Source organism: Miniopterus natalensis, chromosome 9 (assembly GCF_054644295.1).
Source record: "Miniopterus natalensis isolate mMinNat1 chromosome 9, mMinNat1.hap1, whole genome shotgun sequence".
Taxonomy (NCBI): Eukaryota; Metazoa; Chordata; class Mammalia; order Chiroptera; family Miniopteridae; genus Miniopterus; species Miniopterus natalensis.
In genome coordinates, this window is record NC_142089.1 from 71,072,912 (window position 1) to 71,090,443 (window position 17,532).

Sequence of the window (17,532 nt, forward strand, 5' to 3'; positions counted from 1 at the left end):
GTTCCCCCTGAGAATAGTGGGGTCTAGCCGGGCTCCCAGGCCTAGAGCATCAGAACTGGGAAAGGCGCCCACATAACATCCAGCTGTGAAAAGCAGTGGGGTTTCTGTCCACCGGGGAGAGACAGTGGAGAGATGCAGGCACCGCCTTAAAGAGCCAACACACAAAACTTCATTCACAGCCACTCACCCTGGGCTCCGGCAGAGGGAGGGAACTGTGCACTAGAGCTGTGTGAGGAGAATCTGGGCCTGGTGGCTCTGGGGAAAGAGCTGAAGGGTCAGTCGCCAGGATCCCTGGCTCAGCGAAGGAACAATGACCTCTGCCAACACTTCTGCCTGGGAGAAAACTGCCCCTCCAGCTCTTGCCCTGATCCCGGACAATTCAGTCCCTCCCCATGTGTCCCTGGTGTCTTTGGAGCTGCTGCCCCAGCACTGGAGCTCAGAGCAAGTGAGTCCAAAGAAGTCCCTGTGTGGGCCCTTTGGGAGGAACCCCTAGGTCTCCAGCAGCCCCGCATCTCGCTCAGCCACAATCCCCACTGGCCTTTATAGCCAGGAGTTACGGGGACTTCTCTTCCTGGCACTGGAACCCTGGGCTGGGGGCCTGGTGCGGGGCTGGAATCTCTTGCTCTTCAGGGGGACCTCCGCAACCAAGACATCTTAATTTTTATCTGGTGTGGGACCAGCCAGTTCTGCACCTCAGCCCCTCCTACCAGTCTCACTGTGGCTTCTTTAAATCCCTCTTTGTGGGACTTCCATTCAGCTAGATTTCAGGTGGTTCTGAATGATGGTTGTTCTGTAGTTTAGCTTAAATTTTGATGTGGTTGGGGGAGGATGTGAGTACCACATTTACCTACGCTGCCATCTTGATGGGAACCCCTAAAAGCTTCTTTTTAAAGGGCCCAAAAAATCAAGCTACAGAAAGACATCACTTCCATTATATACCTACATAATCATCTAATTTTTTAAAAAGCTGGTATCTTTGTGTGCATGTGCACTGTGTACCCAAACACACACACATAATTAATGTATACCTATAGAACTGGGCTGTGCAGTAGCCACTAGTCAATGTGGCTATTTAAATTTAATTAAAGCTAAATAAAATAAAAAATAAGTAATATTTTCTCAGTCATACTACTCACATTTCAAGTGCCCAATAGCTAAAGTGACAGATTACCATCTTGGAAAGAACATTTTCATCACTGCAGAAATCCTATTGGACAGCACTGCTGTAAGGGGTGTGTGAGTGTGTGTGTGTATCATTGCATTGAAAAGGGACTTTGAAATATACACCAAGTAAGTGGTTACTTCTAGAGAAAGGGGTTCACTTTTTATTCTATATTCTTCTGTATTCTTTCTATTTTTATGAGCATATATATTTTTTATTATTTTAGTAGTTTAAAATGTTTTGCACTTTAGTTTAAAAATATGTGTTTTAGCCCTAGTTGGTGTGGCTCAGTTGGTTGGAGCATTGTCCTGGGCACCAAAAGGTAGTGGAACATTCCTGGTGGGGACACGTGCCCAAGTTGTAGGTTTGATCCCCAGTTGGGGCGTGTGGGGGAGGCAACCAACTGATGTTTCTCTCTCACATCGATGTTCCCCTCTCTCTCCCCGTCTTTCCTTCCTATCAATAAAATATATATAAATATATATATTTTTTAAATGGTGCACAAGATATCCTTTAACTGAGTTATTTTCCTTAGTATTCCTATCATTTTCCACTTGTCTAGTAAAGGCAATATTTGTTTAGCAAAACTTAGCACTAAAAGGCTTCTCGAAAACTTGAGCATTTGCCCTGGCAGGTGTGGTGCCGTTGGCTGAGTATTGTCCCATTCACCTAGAGGTCACAGGTTTGATTCCCGGTCAGGGCACATGCCTGGGCTGTGGGCTCGGTTCCCAGTGGGGGGCATGCAGGAGGCAGCCCATCGATGTCTCTCATCAATGTTTCCCTGTCTCTCTAAAAAAAAAAAAAAAAAAATCAATAAAGCATATTTTTAAAAAAACTTGGCCATTTGATAATCAAGTAATTGTGATAATAGTAACATGAGGCTTTTTCCTAAATTGTATCTTGATTTTTAAAAAAATGAATAAAGCAGGCAAACATGGAAAGATAACTTATTCCTGCCTCAAATTTTAAAATAGTTGTACCTAATTTCAATGAAATTGAGCTTCCATTATATTCTCTTTCTTATCATTCTCAAAACTCTCCTGACACCCCCAAAAGGGAAAGTTTAATTATTTTTCAGTGGACAGATGTTTTTTAGACAGGCATGTGTGATTGTATGAATGTGCTTATTTATGTATTTTTTAAGTACTAGGAGCATGTTAAACATGTTAAAAATGCTCTTTAGTGGATATTAACCAACCATCAAATAAAAATACACAACAGCCCCAAAGGTGGAAAACAATATATTAATTTATTTCCAAGAAAACAACATGGAACAGCATCAAAAACAGAGACAGATTCAGTAGTTTTGGGGCATCTCCAAGGGGAGGAGAAACCCACTACCCAACACTACACTCTTCCAACATTAAAGTATTAAAGACACAGGAGAGATGACCAACAACAGACATGTAAACATCTATTCCAAAATATTTCTCATTCTATGTGAGAAAGATCCAGTGTAAAACATTACTTCTCAGGTGGTATCATTTAAATAAGTTGCAAACTGACTCTGCCATGAGCTCTCAGTGTTCCCTACCCCTCAGCCCTTTACCACCCAATACACGTCCATCTTTCTAAGCAGCAGGAACAAAGACGGCTTTCTTTCGAAGTCATTCCTTTTAAATAGGATTAACATTCGACAGGCACAATTACAGGAAAAAAAGAAAAAATGTGTTAATTAAATGCATCATTAGCTGGAGTAGCTGTTTTTCATCAGGATAAATAAATATTAAGGAGCCCAGTGGATTAGAGGAATACAAAAGTAGACTTCACATTTTTCTGAGGCGACAGGACTTTTTCTCAATATTAACACTGAGATCATTCTTCAAACGTACCTTCTCTGGTATACTAAATATGGCTATATTTCACCTTCGTTAATATTCCACCTCAGGAAATGAACTAAGGCCAGTAGGAGAATCCCACCTGTCAGAGAGCTTGTTTCCTAAGCCTCAGTAACAACCTCTCTAAGCCTCAGCTACTTCATCTGCAAAAACGGGGGTCATGAGGACCTCACAAGGGCCTTGTGAGGTTTGAATGCAGTGAGCTGGCAGAATGCCTTGAACACGTAGGCTTTTTAGCTTCCCGTCTCCTCCTTCCCTTCACTCTTTTGAGTAATCTCTGATTTAAACCTTAATTTGTAATTACTGAGATCCTTGATCCGATATCACAATTTACAATCCTACATATGAATGTCTTAAAATACAACCATTACCTAAGGTTCTCTAGAGCAGTCTTCCCAACGTTAACATTATTACCAAGATTTTTAGAGTGAAAAGCTTGTGTCTTATTTTCCCTGCCTTGTCTCAGCACGTGTCAGGTGTATAATAGACACTCGAGAAATATTTACTGACTGCATGCTGGGCGAATTAGAGGAGGGAATGGACAACGGATACGTGGCAGGGATGCTCACTCACAACTGAAAGCTCTTAAAAATCTAGGCGTTCTTATCAGCACCAGGCATTGTTAAGCCGCTCAGAGAACACTATGGAGTTGTTAAAGCCTCACAGGACAGCATTTGGTTTCCATTTTGCACATAAGATAATTTTGGTGGGGGTGGAGGGGGTGGCAGAAGAGGAAAGTGACTCATTCTGAGGTATAAGGGACTTGAGACTAGATCCATGCAGTACCACCTCTCTTTGAGGAGTATCTTCATTCTGTGAGAACTTTCCAGCGTTCTCAATGAAAAGTTACGGAAGAGGGATCAGAGCACATTCTGACATAATCGAGAAATGGTCTGTCTCCCGGGGGCCTTCTACTGAAGCAGCAGGCAGTGATGCTTAAGGCACGCCCTGCCTCCGGTTAATGACTTTATAGTCTATACAGACCTTCAGACAAGTAAACTGAAAATGCTTGTGTTAAAACTCAGGAACAGGATCTAGTTCTCAGTTCTAATAGCTCAAGTTTTAAAGGAGGTTGGTGAGTTACCTAAAAGCTGCTTATATGTCTATGTGCAGTTGAGCAAAGAAGAGTGGTGTCCATTAATATGTGGTTGTGGATCTGTTATAAAAGATTCGCTCTTCAAAGAAACCCAATCCTTATTTTCCTAAATCATATTACCTATGATTCTCCTTTTGATCAGAACATTTATATTAGGATGAGTTTCTGGTGTAAAGAGTGACGACAGTGAAATTGATCATTGATCAGAGAACAAGTGGACACAGAAGTGAGCATCAGGAAACAGCCAGAGTGGCCGAAGTGCCAGGGCCGCTCTGTGCAGCCTCCTGTTGGCGTAGTTCACAGTGTCCAGTGGATATTTCAACTTAGAGGGGTGGAGCCAGGCCCTGAAGCCACGACCTCAGTCCTGAACCCTTAGCCAAGGCAAAGTCCCCTCACAAAGGCTCTTCATCCCAAGGGCAACTTCCCTTCTATCAGGAGTTGCAGTGGATCAAAAATACCAGCTGGGTTGTATTGCAGTCTCACTCTGATTTAGGGTTCTTTCTCGAAGCCTCAGTTCTAGGCATTCCACAGTAAGGGGGTACGTCGTAAGCTCAAACTTGTTAGCGAAAAGGCTTGGCGAATTAATCAACCACTTTAAGTCTCCATTTCCATAGATACAAATGCCACGGACGTAGTGGCCTGCAAAGGAGAGAACAAAAAACCATCAAAACATGCTTGCTTTCAGAAGTCGGGGTAGCGAACTTGCACAGCGTTGGGTTCCTCCAAATGCTAAGAAGCCAATGCTGGGCCAAGTGCTACGGGTTCTAACGAAACACGATTGTGTAGGCCCAGCCTGCAAAGAAGCACAGCTCTTCATAGGAAGACAAAGGGTACAATATGTATTTGAAGAAAATGAGTGTTAAGCAATATAAAGCAGGAACACACTAGGCATCACGAGGCAATTCATGTATTATCTAATTAAGAATTATGGATGAGAATTTCTAGAAGTGTCTTTATGAGTTGCACTGGGCAGGCCTCTTCCCTGAGCTCCAGCCTAGTCTCTCCAAGTGCCTATTTTATATCTTCGCTTAGATGAGTGATAAACCTAACCAATATAACATGCCAGGACCGAACTCCTTAATTCTCTCCAGGTCTTCCCCATCGAAATCCACAGCGATTCTATTCTCTGGTGATTTTGGCACTTCTCCCCTCTCACCCCCCACATCCAGCCTGTCAGCAATTCTGTCAGTTCAACCTTCAAAATGTTAATAGAATTTGACTACTTCCCCCACCTCCACTGCTACCATCCCAGCCCCAGTCACCACCATCTTCCTGTCTTGAGCTGCTGCAATAATAACTGGTTTCCGCTGACTCCGGCCCTGCCTGTTAATAAAGTTCTCAGCACAACAGCCACAGTGATTGTTTTAAATGTAAGCAGAGCGTGTCTCCTCTGCTCGAACGGCTTCTCATCCTAGGTGGAATAAAAGCCAAAATCCTAGCAATGGCATTCAAGACTCCTCAGAGTCTAGACCCTTGTCACCTGACTTACTTCCCACTGCTTGCTCGGCCACTTCTAACCCTTAATAACCCTCGCTCGTTCATTTCGGACACACAGGCCTCCCTGCTGGCCCCAAGCACACTAGGCGTGTCCTACTTGAGAATCCCCATTTGCCCTTCCTCCCAGGGCCACCCCCTTTCCCCAGACATCCTCAAGGCTCCCTCTCGCACTACCTGAGGTCTCTGCCTCAAGGCCATCTCCTCAGTGAGGACTCGTTTGACCTCCTTTTCTGTTGCATTTTTCTTTTCACACTTATTACCAACTGGTATGTATATATCAGTGCTGTGAAGGAAAATGATATTTTGTTTATTGTCTTTCTTAACAGAGAACTGTTTGTCGTCTTTCTCCCCAGATTAGAATATAAGCTCCAGAAGAGCTGGAATTTGAAACCAGATTGTTTACTGCTGTGTCCCCTGCATGTGAACCAGTGTCTGGTAAATATTAGGTGTTAAATTAATAAGTTTTGAATAAAAGGATGGAGAAGGAGGAGTGGAGAATTAGTGGATGGGTAGAATTAGCAAGCGTCAGGGGGATGAATGGTGGTTTCAGTTGGGGAAAACGCCTCTAAAAAACTGTAGAGATGGGAATGTTCTGCTAGAATGGGGAGTTTTATTGGGGAATGGGTTAGAAACAGAATGGTAGGAAGCTGGAGCTCTTTTTCAGAGGTTGCTTGGCATATAGTAGGACTATTATGGATGACTGACTTAAAACAGATTAAATAAAGACTTGGGCCTTTTTTTATCCCATAATTATGGAGAGTCTTTGAATAGAGGAGTCAACGATGAAATTCATTTTAGCAAGATTAATTTTTCAGAACTTTGCAGGGTACATTAGAAATCAATCAAGAGACTGCAGTAATACCTTAATGTAAACCAGAGAGCTCATTCAAAGTTAATGGTTTCCATGAGTGGGAAAGAAAGGATATTAGAGACAGAACACAGGAGGACTGACAGGTCTTGATGATTAACTCAACGTGGCAGGGAGGAAGTGCAATGGAGAGGAAATCAGTGGGGAAAGAAGCCAGAGTTGCGGGAAGTTACCGAATAACTGGCTGAGAAGTTCAGGCGTAACTTGGTGGGGGGACCGAGCACACAGGCCGCATCCCCAGGCCTGAGAAAGTGGGAGGAAGGGGAGCGCGTGCTCCGGTCTGCGTCAGGCAGCGGCCTCCGGCTAGAGGCGCTCGGCAAACTTGCAGGCGGAAGGGAAAGAATCATCAGCGAGAAAGGCGCCGAGAATGCGGGAGAGCCAGGGGATAAGCCGGGGGCACCCACCCCTCACGGAGACCACAGGCAGCGACCTGGGTGGGGAGGACGGGAAACGTTCCCTCTAGGAATGTGAGTGTGTCCAAAATACCCTCCGATGGAGGGAAGGGGTGCCACGAGAAAGGAATTGATAAGGAGGTTTTGATGAAATGTCTCAAAAGTTCTCCCTAGAGTTGAAATTGTCATTTTTGTTTAAAGTGGAAAGGCTGTTTTAGCCCGAGATTGAGAGCTTAGAGGTGAGCAGGGAAGCTAAAGTGGCGCAGGCAGGGGAGATAGTGAGGTAAATAAAAGAGTAAGTGGCAGCCGGGAGCGCCCGGCTGCAGCTGGAGGGCAGGTCCCCTGACCATTCTCCAGCGACGCTGTGCAGGGACACGCAGGCGGCCCAAAGCAGGCGCTGGCCGCGACTAAGCGGAGGAATCAGCCTGGCAGGGCCAAATGGCAAGGGAGCCTCAGGCGCTAGTGAAGACAGCGTGGGACGGCTGACAGAGTGCACAGGCTGGGCACGGGGTCCTCAGAAGGAAACCAGGAAAAGGGAGAAGCTGGAACAGTCGAACCTCCGGAAATCCCAATTTTAAAAAAGGAAACACGTTGAAAACAGCAACGATGATGACAACAACAACATATTTCAGGTGTGGGGATGTAGCAATGGACAATTTGGTCAAAAATCCTAGCCCTCGTAGAGCTTTTATTCTGTTCTGGGGAGAAAGTAAATACATATAGTATGTAAATTGGTGAATGAAATTAGTAGTGTGGCAAAGAGATTGTAAGCAGAGGCGAGAGCTCTAAGTTCAAGACCGTAGAGGTAGAATGGTGCTCTGTGATTCTAGGTGCTAAGAGGGCTTGTAAAGCAGGTAACATACATGGGGTTGGAACAAATCCTGTTACAGCCGAGGGGAACGGTCTAGATCGCATTACTGACTTGCTGAGTTGGCATGCAATGTTCTACTTCCTCTGGATTATGTCTTTTTCTTTTTCCTCTATAGTGGTTTGGGGGACAAACTTTTTTTAATTGATTCTAGAGAGAGGAGGGGAGAGAGGAACATCAGTGTGAGGGAGAAACATCAATCGGTTGCCTCCCGCATGTGCTCCCAACTGGGGATCGAACCCAAAACCTTGGTATGTTCCCTGACTGAGAATCGAACCCACTACCTTCTGGTGTGTGGGACAATGTTCCAACCAACTGAGCCACAGTAGCCAGAGCTAGGAGACAAAGGATTTTCATGCTTTCAGGTGTTCATTGGCATAACAGGGACCAAGAGAAGAAAAATGAGACATTTGTCTGAGAGGGGCTTGGGCTACCCAAGCTTTGTACCCAGTAGGTTCCTGGCTAGGGGCTACTTTCATGGCCCCCACCTTCACGTGATCAGCAAAGGTTCCTACAGAAATGCGAACCTGACTAACCTTTACCTTCTCTACCGGGACAGGGCCTGGATAGCGGTGATGACAAGGAGACTGAGGTAAGGCTCCACTTGGGGGTGGGGTGGCTGCTATACAACGGAATGGGAGCTTCTGTGGTGGGGGAGGGCTAGAGCTGCAAAGGAATGATGTCACATGGGTCCCTGTTGGGGATGTTGATGTCCTCAAGTGCTGCAGCTGGAGAGGGTGGAGAAGCAGATCAGAGGATGCCTGCCGCGGTCCTAGAGGGGGGACGGTAGACATTACAGAAGGATGTGGAGAAGACAGCATAGCCAAATATTGGGCCCCTGACTGATGGTGCTGGTCCGTTTTCTAAAGAAGACCCAGGAGCTCCAAGAGCAAAACACCCTCCTCCTTCCAGCAGAAGGGCAGGGCCACCGTGAGAATGCAGGCAGGTGGCGTGAGCTGTCCCCTGGAGAAAATGTGGGCTGATTAAGGTAAAGATATGAATGTACTAAAGAATAGATTGAAATTCCTGTACAGTGACGTGAGGGTGTTGCCATCCACAGTGGGGGGGGCTCTCAAGAGAAAGACACAGAAGGAGGCTGAGTGTGATGGAGAGGTGTGGAAAAGCAGCACTCTACAGTTAGGTGTGGACAAAATGAACTGCTACGGGAAGCTGTGATTGAACAGGAGAGTGGAGGCGAAGCCTTGTTATAATAGGGAAAAAAGTCATATTGCATCTTCACTCATTCATGCGTTCACTTAATCACTCACTCACTGAATACATATTCATTGCGTGCTATTATGGGCTGAGTTGTGTACCCTGCAAATTCTCATGTTGAAGTCTTAACCTCCAATACCTCAGACTGTGGCTATATTTAAAGAGGTAATTAAGTTAAAATGAGGTCATATGAGTAGGCCCTAATCCAGTATGATTGGTGTCCTTATAAGAAGAGATTAGGACACAGATACACACAGAGGGAAGACCATGTGAGGACACAGGGAGAAGACAGCCATCTACCAGCCAAGGAGAGAGACCTCTGAAGAAACCAAACCTGATGACACCTTGATCTTGGACTCCCAGCTTCCAGGACATGAGGAAATAAATTTAGTTGTGTAAGCCACCCAGTCTGTGGTTACGTGTAAAATGTCTTTGCTGTGTTAGCTCTAGCAAACATGTCCACCACGTACCAGGCAATAATTTGAATAAAATGTATGCAGGACTGATGAAAACGCTTCTTCATAAGGTTCAATAGAAATGAGACTACTTAGGATTTCAAGTTCTCCACCGGAAGAGAAATCTCCCATTAGTGTCACCCGCCACCATGCCAGGCCTGCGCAAACCCCTCCAAACTGGAAGCTGTCCGTGGAGGGAGCAGAGGCTGACTTGTGGGATTGGCGTCCGGTTTGCTCGTGGTCAGAGCATGACATCACTACTCCCCCAGACCACTCTCCTAACCACTGTCCTCTCAAAAAGAACAGAAAGGGAAATAAACAATAATAAGAAAGCAGAAACTACCTGGAGAATGTCTGTGAAATGTTTAAATTTACTTTTCAAGGGTAGCCTCTAGTACTCTTTTGATAACTCACAAATCAGTCTAAATATACCATGAGAGCCCTGTGCTCCACAACTGCTTTCCTGCCCACAGCCATAAGCCGTGTGGCCTCACAGTACGAAACGCATGCCTCACCGTGGCAGCCTCCGTGCTTGTCTTCCATGTCAATCCACTTGATGGCTCTGAGGTTACCAGTCCATGATGCATTGGGCATGGAGCCAGGGACACCTGCAATGTTGAGAAAGAAAAAAGCATAAATGAGAGTCAAGAAAGAAGGATGTCAATTTCATGAATTAACCTTCCAAGTGATTTTCTTTCAGTATAGTAAATTTCACATCAGATTTGTCATCACTGGTACAGGACCCCAAAGGCCTATGGTGTGAATAGTTGGTGGTTATGGGCCTGGCCTGGCCACCAGTAGGAAGAATGTGTTGATTTTTTCATAGTGTGTGATCAAGCCTGAAAAGTACAGCTTAAGAAATACTACAGTGTAAAAAAAAACAACCATAATGCAGAAGATAAAGTTGGGGATTTGGGGTCTCTCAATGGCCTTTAATTAAATTTTCTTTCAATCCTAATGTTAAATTTTTTTAGGGATTTTCCAGATGGCTTCTATTTAAGTGAAAGCCCAGGAAACAGGCTTCTTTAGGTTCTTAGTGCTAATAAGTGAGAGCAATTCCAGGGTCGCTCTTGTTTTAGACATAGAGAAGGCAGACAGCTTGTTCACTGCATATGGAACTCATAAACAAATCCTTCAACACACTACACTTTTTATTTGTTAAAATACTTCTTGAGCATTTGATATGGACAAGCACTGTGCTGGGAACTGGGGACAGAGAGAAACCAGACGTGATTCCTGATCGCCCGGTGAAGGTGATGAATTGTCTCTCCCAAGCAGTAGGTTTGGAGCTTTGAGTTTTTCCCCAGAAGATTGGTGTACAATGACCCACTTGTCTTCTCTCTCTCTTTCAGTTATTCTTTGACCAAATGCTGTTACTGACCTGTTATCAAATTAGTATTTTATCTAATTCATCTTTGAAACATAAAGAATTGGCCTTAAAAAGGGGGAGGCAAATTTAGGCTGTCACCTTGCTAAGCCAAGTTTTCTCCAACTTGACATCATTGATTGACACTTTGTGCTGGATAATTCTTTGTTGCAGGTCCTGTCCTGTGCATTGTATGATGTTTAGCAGCACCCCTGGCCTCCACCCACTAGATGCCAGTAATACATATCCCCGAACTGCGATAATAAAAAATGTCTTCAGGCATTGCCAAATAACCCCTGGGAGAGCAAAATTGCCGTGCTAAGCTACTTCAAATAACCCTCTCCATCTCCATAAATTTTGGAGAGGTCCCAGAGGTCGAAGGGTCCATTTAATCACACAGAGTAGTTATACCACAAGATTTCCATTACTGGAAAAGTAGATGGGAATCAACGTAAATGCAACTAGAGGAGGAACACTTCACTTCCTAAGAGCCATGACAATTTTCACCAGCGGGAAATTCAATCAGCATAATTTTGATGTAATGGCACTATGCAAATGATATCTGCATTCATACTGCAATATCCTTTCTTATAAGACCTTAAATATTGATAAGACATACTGCGGTAGGCAGAATAATGCCTCCCCTCCCCCAAACATACACTCCAAGAAGTCCATATCCTAATCCCTGGAGCTTGACAATATGTTATGTTTCCGTGGCAAAAGGGAATTAGGACTGCTGATCAGCTGACCTTAAACTGGGAAATCAGAAGAGTATCCTGAATTATGCTGGTGGGCCCAATGTCATCACAAGGGTCCTTTAGCAATGACAGAGGGAGGCAGAGAGCTGGCTGGCCTGGTGTGATGTGAGGACTCCACGCCTTTGCCCTCTGAGGGTGGAGGAAGGGGCTAAGACACACGGATGGTCTCCAGAAGCTGGAAGGCGAGGAAACAGCTCCTGCCCAGCCCCACGGAAAGAAACGGTCAGCGCCTTGACTTTAGCCTAGGGAGGCCCATGGCAGACTTCTGACCTACAGAACTCTAAGACAATACGCTTATGTCCATTAAGCTGCTAAACTTGTGGTAAGCTGTTATGGTGGCAAATAGAAAACTAAATACAAACTAATGAGAAAAAGTTACCCAAGTCGATGAGTATTTTTTAATAAGGAAAAATATTAGACACAACTAATACTTTTAAAGAAGTTTAATTGGATAGGCACATACAAAATATTTCCTCTTTAACAACATTAACAAAAACATGTGCATTTTCAGAAGGAAAAAAGTTCTGTTCTTTTGCCCTGATGTCACATAATAATTATATGATAATCTAAATCAAGAATTGTACCAAGGTTTCACAACTAAGATTAAATTGGGCACAGCTTTCCTGTAAATAGCATGAGTCTTTACCCCCAAGGACTCTGTGCAAGTCAAGATTCTTCTTTTCCTGCTGCCAAACTTGAGAACTTTGTTTATATGTGTGGAATATTCAAGAAAAATGATATTTATTATGTGATATTTCTTCCTACTGTTTTGATTTGCATTTAATTCTTTAAAATTTATTTAAGTGCTTGCATTTCCCAAAGTAGCTTCTTTATTTTGTTCTCAGCACATATTTTAAAAGAATTTAGAATAAAACTTGCCTTGGTTAGGTTGGGGTGGGAAGAAGGCAGTCTGGAAAACCACTAGGAAATTTAGTATATTTTCTCATGTCAAAAAGATTAGATTAATATTTTGATTAAATAGCTACAGCGGACAAGTGTGAATAAAACATGGCCATGATGAAAAGTCCCTTACACTCTTTTAAATGGCTGCATGTTTAAAAGGACAAGATATTTTCCTTCCTCTGTCATCCTCATTAACATTGATCAACACAGACAGACTCTTACCCAGAGTCACATTCCATTATTTTGGAGATAAGATTGTGACATTCATAATTAATGACTGCTGTCTTGAAAATAAACACATAATACCTATTAACCTCCTGCTAATAAAATTCCAAACCTCAACTTCTATACTTTCTGCTTGATGACAAATCTCAAATTTGTCTGTTTAACTATTATTCATGTTTATGCACCAAAAATGACATTTTTCAAAGCAGAAGCAGAGAGAGGGTCTAACACAGACAAAGTTGGATTCTACTTTGTCTTTTTGGCAAAGAATACTGAAGTACAGAAATATCTGGCAGCAACAGGGAGAAAGCCTTGCTTTCCAAGTGTGATTCTTGGATAGGGGACATCATCCAGCAGCCTGTCAAAAATCAGAATCTCAGGCCCCACCCGACCTCCTGCACCAGAACCAGCATCTTCACAAGCTCGCCGGAGGATCCCTGGGCATTGTCGCGCCTGAGAAGCTCTGGGCTGTCATCAACTCTGTGGGGAAGGCACAGCTTCCTCTCTTCCTCTCCCTGAAGTCCTTCCCTCAGCCCTCATCAAGTTTCCAGGTTAGACTCCCTCTCTTACTGTCCATCGGATTCTACTGTGATGAGGAAATCTGGTACTATATCCCTTAACATCCTTCGATTAAAGTAACAAACTTGACCCAGCTGCAGGATACATATGCTTTTTAGTAGACCTCAGATCCCCTCCTTCCAGGCCATCGGCCCACCTGTTATGGGGAAAGATTGTTGGGCAGAGCCCAGTCCTCACAGTGCACTTGATGTCACAGCATTTGGCCCTCAGGAGATGCTGGAGCGATGCTAAAGGAATGAATGAGTATGGCACAAGGGTTGCCCCATTGACTCCGTCTTTAGTGCTGGTGGTGAGGACCACTCAGCTCCTGTGTGGATCAGACAGGCCTGGTTGCTGCCTTGGTTTCCCAATAGGCCACCATAATTTAAGCTGAAATAATGTTCTACTTCTCAGTGTCAAAATATGTTTCTTCTACCCTTTTAGCAAGGCCCAGCCTGTATCAGCTTGCCCTCTGGCAATAGCCTAGGTGGCCATCAGCCATCTTACTCTCCACATGTTCTGCCTGGTACAACTAGCTTAGTGGGAGATAAACACTCAACTCAAATACTGTTAGGCCTCACTTGGTTGTTATTTTAGAGAAATAAGGGCAAGCGAGAGATTGGGTAGCCTAAATGTGTACTGTACCCACTGTTCAATAATTTAATTTGGCTTTTCTTAAAAGATACATAGGGACCCCAAAGCTACTGATCCCACACTTGTGCCAACGTCCAACTGCTCCTTCTGTTCCATAAAAGCATCTACTAAGCCTAACTCTGTTGCTATTTCTCTCCCAGAGACTGACCTCTAGCAAACCCCCTGATGGAACAGACCCTGGCCCCGGAATTGGGGAACAGAGTTCTCATCCCAGTTTTGTCATTAACCAGCTCTTTCCTTGTGCATTTTTTAACGCCACTCAGATTCACCTTTCAAATGAGGTAGATTAGATCAGGGTTTTTTCAACCTTTCAGACTGCAAACCACAGAAAATCAACTTTACACCAACACACACACACATGCAGTGCAAACAAAAATTTTACAAAGTAATTCTTAGGCTTATTACATGCAATGCACTTGCTTATTTTACACTATTTTCTGGCGTAGTCTCCTGTTAAAAACTCTAGTGAAAACCTACTAAAATGATTGCTGGATCCACTAACGAGATGCAACTACTATTTAAAAAATACTGGACTAGATGATTGTCTTGTTGCTTCTGTCATTATGATTATTATTGACTGTCAGGCTTCTAGGAGGGTATTTATGGGGTATATGGGTAATAGTCTACTCTCAATCCACAGGTATCCTAGGAAAGATCTATTTTTCATTCTTTCTGGGATGCGGCAAAAAGAAGACCCCAGTATTATCAGGGAAAACATTTCAAACTATTAAATCCAATTCTCTCATTTGCTCTTCGTAGGCTTATTTAAACAAAAGATTTGAGATAAAGTTTACAGAGTAACCAGGAATGTTTTTCTTGGGGCTCAGCCTTTATTAGTTAAATAACTGCACTTGTTGAATAAATGAAGATGATTCTTTGAAATATGAGCAGTATTTTCATTGACTTGACTTCCTTCGTATTACACAGCGTGGCCCTTATTTGGGGAGACCTACATCTGGTAACAAATCCCAGCAGTTGCTTAATTTTTAAGCTCAAAGATATATTTTTTAACTTATTAAATAAAGAATTTTGTTTTTAAATGTCAAAAGTCAATGCCAAAGTCAGTTTACTGAATGGGATTTCCTCACAGTTTAATGGTGGTGCTGTAAATTGGTGCAACTCTGGAAAATCAATTTGAAAACAATGTAGGAAAAACCACCATAAAAAACCAATAGTTTTGAAATAAACTAAGGAAATAATTCTTCAAGTGTGAAAATCTGTATATGACATGTTCACTATGACAGTATTTTTACATTCTCACTAACAGCCCTTTGCAGTCAGAGGGCAGGCATTTCAAACCCTATCTGCTATTCCTGGCTATGTGACCTTGAGCAGTTATGTAATTTCTTTGAAACATCATGTATGAACCTTCAAAACCTCACAGGATTTTGTTAATGTTAAATAAGATAATGTATGTGTTGTGCTTAGCATAGAGCCTGGCATACAGAACTACTCAATAAACGGTTGAAAATATAATCCCTCTATTAAAATCACTGGGACATGTAGCTGTAGAAGACATTGCTTTTTTCACTATAGCCTAAAGCAAGTTTCTTGACCTTGACATTACTGACATTTGGGCTGGATAACTCTTTGCAGATGATTCTTAGCCGGGGGGTTGCCCTATGTATTGTAGGATGTTTAGCAGCAGCAGCCTGGCCTTTACCCACTAGGTGCCAGTATCAGTCCCTCCCATCCCCCACCCCACCCCAATTGTGACCTTCAAAAATGTTTCCAGATATTGCCAAATGTCCCCAGAGGGGCAAAATCACCTCTGGTTGAAAACATGAAATCTTACATTATTAATAAAACCTGTACAAATATTTGCATGTGAAATGAAAAATGTTTTAAATGTATAAAACTGTCTTTAATGCTGTTGAATTGATTTTATATTTTTAAAAGTTTTTCACATACATCTGAGTCTTACTTGCCTTACTGATTTAGTAATTGTGCTTGTAGATATTCTAAGGATAATTCAACACAATATAAAAACACACAATGTTTACTGTTAATTGGCTTTCACAGTAAAAAATGGAAAATTAGCTAATAACTGAGAAAAGCAGTGTTAAATAACATATAGCCTCTTTCTCATTGTTAAGTTGGTTGGAGCACTGTCCTGTGCGCCAAAGAGTTGTGGGTTCGATTCCCACGCAGGGCACATACCCAGGTTGTGGGTTTGATCCCCAGTCAGGGTGTGAGCAGAAGGCAACCGGTGGATGTTTCTCTCTCACATCGTGTTTCTCTATCTCCCTAAAATCAATATAAAAATGTTTAAAAATAAAAAGATAGACTATTGTTTTCACCTACCAATGGTTCATTCATCACTTAGGATTATTAACACATGGAACATGAGATCTTGTTTTATTTCATGTGACTATTTCCTAGAGTTCTGCAGCCCCTGAGATAATAAATGGCACGATGTCCTTAAAATGACAGCTCTTCATTCACCTCTGATAATTGCCCACAAATGGACTCTTGCTTGCTTGTAAAAGGAATAGATGGAATGGGGGAAGGAAGGAAAATCCAGAGTTTTGAACTCAAAGGAGTTTTAGAAGTTTTAATATTTTAATCTTTTCCCCCTCATTGCCACGCTGTGTAAACCAGAGCCTAGGAAATTGAAGTGAATTGCTCAGGAGTGAGGGCATGCTAAATAACTTGTTAGTTTTGTTTCAAGATAATTTGCTCACATATTCAATGGTTGTTTGGGGGTTTTTTTGTCCTAAATATTTTTTTATTTTTATTTTTATTGAATTTATTGGGGTGACATTGGTTAATAAAATTATATAGGTTTCAGGAGTACAACTATATATCATCTGTAAATTGTATTGTGTGTTCACCACCCCAAGTCAAGTCTCCTTCCATCACCATTTATCCCCCCTTACCTTTTTCTACCTCCCCCAGCCCCTCAGTGGTTTCTTGCATGGTTCCCATGTTCTAGAGTAGATGCTGGGGGTAAAGCCATGGATGTGATGTTCAGCCTAGTGGATCCAGAGGGTTAATAGGTACTGATATCTTTACTAGCAGCCCAGACACCTCTACTCAAGAGTCTTTCCTGGACAGTCTTCTGATGTGAACAGGAAAGGTTAGTGGAGCATTTGGGACAGTGGGCGGTACTTGCCCCAGAGCAGTTCAGATTTCATTACAATCCCGACCTTGCTCCATTGGCCCTCTGCCTACATTTCTTTTTGGCTGTTTGTCATCTTTAGCTCTCAAACACCCCTTAAATTATGGCAAATTTTTCTGAGGCAATGAAGGTCTTCACGTTTGCTACTTCCAGACTTGTAGCCTGACAACTTTCCCTTCTTTCCTCCACTAAACCATGACATTCCTCAAAGTCCTTCATGTTCATAATTAATTCAAATCTAGTTAATCCCTTCCAGCTCTGACTTTTGGAATTTTGTGCAGTACAGGAGCCCCCAACTGATTTCTAATCTCCTAGCAGTTCTTCAAGCCTTCCCTGGCTTTTTAAAAAACAAAACAAAAACAACAACAATTACATAGCTATATAAAGGAAATACATTTTTTAAACTTCAGTCTAAACTGGCGAAGCATAGAAATCCATTTCTTGAGCCCCACTCCAGACGGAATCAGAAACTCTGGGGAAAGGACCTAGAAGTCTTTTATCTCAACAACTCCTGTATTTTTACAAGGCTTTAAAAAGGCCCTCGTCAAAAGATAGA

General features: G+C 42.9%; 1 protein-coding gene across 1 annotated transcript in view; it reads right to left on the reverse strand.

The window, feature by feature from the left end:
* Window positions 1–2,396: 2,396 nt before the first annotated feature.
* LOC107530417 (N-acetyllactosaminide beta-1,6-N-acetylglucosaminyl-transferase-like) overlaps window positions 2,397–17,532 on the reverse strand; it is a 38,418-nt gene continuing 23,282 nt past the window's right edge. The window contains exons 2-3 of the mRNA XM_087820643.1: window positions 9,907–9,999; window positions 2,397–4,735 (exon numbers count right to left, since the gene is read on the reverse strand). Of these exons, the coding sequence (XP_087676769.1) occupies window positions 4,545–4,735; window positions 9,907–9,999 (284 nt within the window). The 3' untranslated portion in view covers window positions 2,397–4,544. The remainder of the gene's footprint in view (window positions 4,736–9,906; window positions 10,000–17,532) is intronic.